This window comes from Zingiber officinale, chromosome 5A, assembly GCF_018446385.1.
Source record: "Zingiber officinale cultivar Zhangliang chromosome 5A, Zo_v1.1, whole genome shotgun sequence".
Lineage (NCBI taxonomy): Eukaryota > Viridiplantae > Streptophyta > Magnoliopsida > Zingiberales > Zingiberaceae > Zingiber > Zingiber officinale.
In genome coordinates, this window is record NC_055994.1 from 10,792,770 (window position 1) to 10,800,534 (window position 7,765).

The 7,765-nt window shown below is 35.4% G+C and overlaps 1 protein-coding gene across 1 annotated transcript; it reads right to left on the bottom strand.

The window, feature by feature from the left end:
• Positions 1-1,027: 1,027 nt before the first annotated feature.
• On the bottom strand, positions 1,028-2,197 carry LOC121979419 (F-box/kelch-repeat protein At3g61590-like). Its single transcript, XM_042531409.1, has one exon. It carries the CDS (start codon positions 2,195-2,197, stop codon positions 1,028-1,030), a length of 1,170 nt encoding a protein of 389 aa, XP_042387343.1.
• Positions 2,198-7,765: the final 5,568 nt, after the last annotated feature.

Sequence of the window (7,765 nt, forward strand, 5' to 3'; positions counted from 1 at the left end):
AAAGAATGTTAAATGTTTAAACCTAATTTAATAAATTTAGACTCATCAATAATTTTTGATTGGAACTTATTGGTGACTAAAAATAATATCAAATTTTTTTAACATAGTTAGATTTAAGAGAGTATAAGAGGGAGGATGGTGTTGATGACTATGTATGGAATTGTTTAATTAGCTCTCATGGATAATTTAAAATGTTTTAAAATTAAGAAATGTGAGTATTTTTAAACTTAGGAGAGTACCATAAGAGAATATTTCATATTTAAAGTGATTCTAATGAATCTAGAATCATTAATAAATTTTGACTAATGTAAATCAATATCTCAGAACTCTTGGAAAATAACTTCTTAAGAACTTTGATGGGCCTCGAAAGCATCTTTATAAAATTAAATAAATTCAAATTGATGTGTTAAATAAAATAAATTTTCATAGTTCAATAATAAATTTTTAAAAAGAACTAAGATAAAAGAGTGATTAAAAGATAACAGGACCATAATAGAGAAATTCCTCCCTTACTAAAACTAAAATGATATAAGATTTCGCTGTTGCTAATTCGGCTTTTTTTTCCCAAAGTAAATTTTCATTTGATTAGTCAGTTTAAACCCTTAAAGTCCATAAATAACCTTCAATTTAGTCATGATTATTTTTTCATGAGATGACAAAGATGCTTGAAATGCTATGTTTGCAATGCTACGCACCGTCCCTAGTTTTCTTGGGGCGGTGCGATGGTTAAGACATGTGTGTTGCGTCCGAGCATGTTTTTCCTCATTCCTTGACCATCTATACTAATGACTAATAGTTATCCATGATTTACTATTTCCGTTTTGACCTAGGGACGAATTGACAGGGCTTAGAAACGAGCAAATCATTTTTTGTCATATGTAATTCAACTTATTCATTTCTGTATCTCATACACAGATGATCAAAATCTTAGCATATAATAAAAATTTCTTTCTTAAATAAAACAAGATGAAACTAAAAAATTATTTTTTGTCGAGTTGTAAATTAAATGAAGCATGCAGCAGAGAGATCAAGAGGAGACATCGAGCCTCGGTTCGAAGCAGAAGCCGCAGTAGAATAGGGACTCCAGTCCTTTGTAGATGTCCAACTGCTCAAGGTAGGGGTGGCTCGACCATTTCCACACCTTCTGCCTCATGTCGAAGGTCAGTAGTGCCGGCCACATTGAGGAGTGCATGAAGAGGAAGTCGCCGACGCCGCAGCAGCAGAAAAACTTCTTGAACATGGAGATGGGCATTTGAGCCACTTCCCGCCATGTCTTATCCTCGAGTTCCAAAATCACCACTCCCTCGTGCGGCCAAAAGTCGTTCATGCCGACCATGACCAATTTGTTCGACAGGTTGATCAACCCAGCACAGACAAAAGTGTATGGCGTAGGAATAGATTCTTCAAGCAGAGACTGAATGCCAGAGGGCGGCTTCATGAGGTCGAACGCCATTAAGTGGGAGGCGAACAGATCCTGATGTCTCATGAAGTAGTACAGCACGCCGTCGCATATGACGGCCTCGTAGCCGCCTATCCAGAGGCCGACGTCTTGGGCGAAGGGAGTGGCCCACGATTTCGTCATCGATTGGTACATGTGGACCGATAAGTGCCATTGATTGGACTTCATGTGGACCGATGAGTGCCATTGCTTGGACTTCCCTGGCAATTGCTGGGTGTGGGTGCACTGGGCGACGACCACAGTGTAGCCGCGCGTGCGGCGGTCGAACGACAAGGCAAGCGCAATGAAGTGGGGGGAAGAGCAGGCGGGGACTTGAGGAAGCTGCTTCCAGTCTCTCTTGATGGGATTGCCGACCAATAAGCGGCTTCCGTCATTAGGGTTCATCAAGCAGACCAGGCCGCAGGAGGAGGAAGTGCACCAGATGCCCTTTTCTAAGCGGGGGAAGTCGAAGTTGCACCACCGGAGGAGACAAGGGTCATACATGATGCCCGAGAAGGCACAGTCGTTAAAGAAGGATCTGAAGAACAATGGCTTCTGTGGCGCCATCATCTCCCACGACATCGGGGGGTAGGAGTGAACCACCTCATACCACCGTTTGCACACGATGCTCAATTTGATGATGTTGGCGATGGGCAACAAGGAGAGCACCTTTTGCAGGAGTTCGTCAGGTAGAATGGCGTCCCACGACAGCAATGTTCCCTCCTCCTCCTCCTCGTCGATGACACTATCTCTAGGCATCGATCCTGATCTCTGCAACCTCGTGGGAATGGGATAACTCTCCTTAATTTTGCGACTCCTCCATGAAGAAGATAAGACCGTAACTTGAATCCGGTAAAAAAAAAAAACAACACTGAATCAATAGCAGAAAAAAATAAATAAATAATCTTAAATTTCTACGTCGGAATGATACAAAACCTAATAGTAGTTGCGACCTTTTATCCATCAATCTCTTCTTCTTCCCTTTAAATAAGCCGTTCCCACCTTTAAAAAAAAGGTAATATATAATTAATATAGGAAAATAGAAAAGATCAATATATATAAGATATTTTTTTAATACCCTAATTTTTTTCCTTTTAATCTATAGAAATAAAATTTAATAATTAAAACATAAAAATTATATTAGAAAGCGAATAATTTCTTCCTAAAAAAAATTAATATGAATAAGGAAATACATTGGCATAAAAAAATAATGATCAAACAATAAACTAGCAATTAATTTATTAAAAAGTGGTGATATGCTATAGGAGATTTTTCTCTTTAATAAAAAACGCGCTTAAGAAAGTTGTCTATTTAGAGGAGTTTGAATTTTTACAAATGCTTTCTAATTTATTTTAATAGCTAATAGAAAATTTTTATTAATCATCTTCAGAATTAATCAACTCGGAATATCTATATTAAAAAAAGTAGTAACAACTGAGAATACCCTCCACCTTACAATTACTTTATCTTTTGGTTCAGGAAAATAAAAATTAGTTAAGTCATCAAGTTTTTTAATCCGTGGAATTTTGTATAAAAGGCATTTTATTTTATTAAAATAATTAGGATTTTATAAAAAAAAAATGTACCGGCTAATTCTAGGACCATCAATCTAACTCTATAAAAGTTTCTATTGACTATAAAAATAAATCAAAAATCACTCATGAAGACTTATTTAAAAGATTATCATTCTTAAATTCATTTTTCATTAGAAAAAAATCTCCTGTAGTATACTGTAGTTAAAATTTAAATCTTAAATTTCCTGAGCGTCTAACTATTCCATCATTATTTGAGACATAATAAATCGTATTATTAAACTATAAAAAAAAAGTTGATTGAGATGAAATATAATAGACAAAAAAATTTATTAATATAATTTGCATTTTTCTTTTTTCCTTGGATAAGCATCAATAAATTTTTTCCGATGGCGTCTTCTTCACTTCTTCCCTTTCAAAAAGCATAGAAAAGGCTTACAACTTTATTTATTTATTTACTTACATTTTCTTCTATTTTAATCTATATAAACACATTATTATTTCCTTTCTAGATAAGTAATTAATATTTCACGTTATGCATGATTTTTGTTTTTTTTTAAATCTCCAATTAAATTAAAAATATTTAATTAAAAATTGAAACTAAATCCAAAAGTTATGATAAGAAATAGACCAGAGCAAAATTTCCATATTTCATGTCAAATAGATCATAGCAAATGGCTGTGTTCTTAATGTCATACATTTTTGTGACTTAAAAATGTTGGATCAAAAAGTTAAAATTTAAAAGTATCTCGCATATTCAGAAATTAATTAAAATTAGAGAAATTTTCCATTGCAAAAAGTTTTCTATCATTTACTTAATTACAAATTTAAAGGAGTTGGAAATCATATTCCTTCGGCACAGATACATTTCCTAAAAATATTTAATCCCACATAAAGTTAAAGAAAGGAAAAGTAAATATAAGGAAATCATGTAAATATCTCTAAACCCTTCCTTTTTTTTTTTCTCTTCCATCGAATTGGCCACTTCTCCCTCTCATCATTAGGGTTGTAAATGAAGTATTCGTTAATAAATTTGATGTTCGGCTTGATAAAAATTTATATATGTTTGTTCAATGTACATAAAATTAATTAAATAAATAAGCTTGAACAACTCGTTAAGCTAAACAAACAAACTTGAACACATATGTATATATTCAACTAATTAACGTTCGTGAACAATGTTTATGAACAACGTTCATGAACAATGTTCACAAAACATATTAATATACTAAATAAATAATAAAATAAAATAAAATAAAATAATAAATAAATTTAAATTATCAAGCTCAATGACTAATTAAACAACTAAAAGTTTCAAATAATTAAATAATCTTGAATTGAGAGCTTGATAACATCTAAACAAACCAAGCTCGAACCAAGCTCAAGTCAAGCTCGAACCAAGCTCAAGCCAAACTTGAATTGAGAGCTTGATAACATCTAAACGAACCAAGCTCAAGCCAAGGTTCAAATTAACAAGCTCAAGCTTGTTTTATTTTAAACAAGTTCAAACGAACACTCATTTCAAAAGCTTGATTTATTTTAAGTTTGGCTCGGCTCAGCTTGATTATTTTATAAAAAAAGATTGAACATCCCAAAACTCAACTCGGCTCGACTTGTTTACAGCTCTCTACTCAGTAGACTTTTCAGCTTCCTCAGCCGTTGACTCCACTAAATCACCGATTTCTCCTTGTCGATCCATCTTTTTCACTTTTACGAATTGCTGCTCTCACGATTAATTCACAACTGTTGTTGATTGATGCATGTCGTCACTCCATTTTTCTTCTACAATTGCTAAGCGACGGTTTCGAATTGAGTTTTCCTACTCTGTGATGGTAGTAAATTTGGATCTCACTGATTTCTATTTGCATTTTAATTTTCAATTAAATTGTGTGGGATTTTTCCTTGTCCCACTATGATGATTTTGTCCCTCTGTTTCTGATCATCATCCGGGCATGCTTTAACATAAATATATTCTCAAGAATGAAGCTTTTAGATGAAATATAACTCTGATTAAGTGACCTCTCCAAAAGCTTCACTTAGAAATCATTTTTCACCGTAAGAGCATCCACAGACGGCTTGAATGAGGGAGCTCCCTCCTATATTCTCGGCAAGAAGTGGCTCCCTGTTTAGGGAGGCGCTCCGTGCATATTTTTTAAAAAATTTTTAATTAAAATAATTTTTAATTTAAATTAAAAAATTTAATAAAGCCAATACCAAAAAGTATGGGATTTAAATTTTAATTATATATAAGATAAAATATAATTAAATATTTGGGATTCATAAAAAGTCGTTGAAAGATTTTGTTTTTATGACGGTGGATACCTACAACCATCGTTTCCTTCAAAAGTTAAATATGATGATCAGAACAATTAGAATGATTCCTTGAAAAATTCAGGTTCCCATCGAACTTTTTCTTTTGTTGGTGTCAAGAAATTATTCGAAATACAACTGTGTGGAAACTAATTTGTTGAGTAAGAGACGTAGCAGAGCAGAGTGGTTTTCAACGGGCACCATTCATTAATCTTTTCTGGTAAGCACAATTGAAAGTTCACTGTATACGAACAATCGTTACTTCTTGGAGACTATTAGTGGATTAAATTAATCACTACAGAAATTATAATTATGAGATTCTCATAAACACCATTAATTAACTTGATTTATGGATGACTCAACTTTAATCATTACAACTTTTATTAGTTTTTGATATCAAGGATGTAAAATTTATTATAGTAGTCTATTTTTATTGTTTATCTTTCCTCTTAAGCAATTGAGATTGACTCTCATTTTTGTCATTTCGATTAAGGATGGCCGGTCCAAGAGCTGATCAGACTTGAAGGATCGAGTGCTCCACTAGTAAATAGCCAGTCGACACCAAGGTCGGTTGGACTTATAAACCAATTCTCTATTCTTAGAGCATGAATCGCTTGAGAAATGATCGGCCATAACGCGCCAGCCTTGTGCAAGTGACTTAGCTCCCTACCTTTCAGAGATAGTATTTCAGCATACAAACGGTCGGTCTAAGATCTGAGTGGGTTTGTATAATTAAGATACTCAGTATACAGTTGATCAACCCTACAATATAACTCAGTATAAAATCGGTTAGCCCAATAGTTGGTCGGACTTCCAAGATTATGGCCAGTCGAGCATAATGCCAGTCGGGTCTACAAGGCTCAATGCCCTCATATATACAAGATAAATGTGTAGAGCACTCAGAATAAGCTGAGTCGGTGTTAATGCGTCGGTCGAGCATACGAGGCCCAACTCTCTACTTCTGCAATATAACTCTTAGCTTATAGATTTAGTCTTATGATACAATCTTCAGTATAAAGCTAACTAGCCCCATGGCCAGTCAAACTTACGGGGCCGAGCACCCTGTTCTTTAAGAGTCAGTCTCCCATCATATGGGCGGTTGGTCATAGCGTTGGCCAGACCTATGAGACTTAACTCCTCATTACTTGCATATCATATCTTCAACACTAGAGCCTACAAGCATAAAGCCACCTGGTCCTATGGCCGGTCATATTTATGGGATTCATCTCCCCGTTCAAAGATACAAAGCTCCTATTACATATGATTGGTCGAACAAAAGGACAGTCGAATTACATCCAGAGGATAATATTATCAGGTAATCACAACAATCTATAAGAGAATAACAGTTATTCACCAAAGAATATTCTGATATTCGACACCTACCTGCAACAGAACCTTCTTATAAGGGTGGTTGTACAACTCCTATTATTACTATGGAGGTTACAAGAGGCTATTCATATACATGTAATGACAGAAGATTCCTTGGAAATAGACTATACACCTTCCATTACCCAATATCTTCTGACACCGTATATTCATTGTTGCCTCATTATTACGGAAGTTATGAGATATGATATAAAAGGGGAGGTTTTCTCCATTGGCGAGGTACACTTTAATAAGTAGCATTACGCTCAAACGCTTGATTATGCATCTACTATTTTGTTGGTGCATTTGGTACTAATGATCAAACCTAAGTTTTGATGCAATGACAAGTAGATTAAAGTTAGATGTGTGTGTGATCTAACCTTTCTACCAAATATGCAAGACTTGACTGCCCTTATACTAGGCTGAAATCTAACTATGTCTGGAGGACTTGATAACTGGTGTAGAAGTTCAGATAGGTCAAGAAGTGACTTGATATATGATGAGAAGTTCAGTTGGGTCCGCAGGATATGACAGCTGGCCAAAGTCCAGTTGGATTTGTGGACTTGACAACTGGTGTGAAGACTTGGTAGACCAAGGTAGAATTGAGCGACTCTGTATGGTAAGTAAGGTAAATCACTAGACGAGAGTGTTTCAGTGAGGATGAGTCTCAATTAGAGACTTTATATGCAGGTCCAATTTACGTCCATTTTAGAAATCTAAACTGAGACAATGACTAGTTCCTAGTCTTGAAAAGATAAGAACTAATTAATAATGTTATTTTATAATTACTAACTCTGTTTTGAGGGTTACACTTTGCTTTTGAACTAACATATTATTGCAGGAGTTAGAAAGAAAAATCAGCCTTGATGAACAGTGCTCAAGGTGCTTTTGGTGCTGCTGAAGGCGCCTTGGAGGCTTGCCCGAAGCCCATGCAGAAGGGCACGAAGGTACCTTCCATGCGAAGGAAGGGGCCTTGAAGCCTGGCACTAAAGGCACTTTAGAGAGCTTCGAAGGCGCCTTTGCTTGGATAAGGTAGAGGGCTTCGTCGACAATAATGTTGGGACCGAAATGTAGCTAGAGGAGAGGGGGGGTGAATAGCTCGTCGCGCTCCTCGTGCTCT

What these genes read in the sequence shown, in the direction of transcription:
- LOC121979419 (XM_042531409.1), bottom strand. Translation starts at nt 2,197, where the DNA reads ATGCCTAGAGATAGTGTCATCGACGAGGAGGAGGAGGAGGGAACATTG.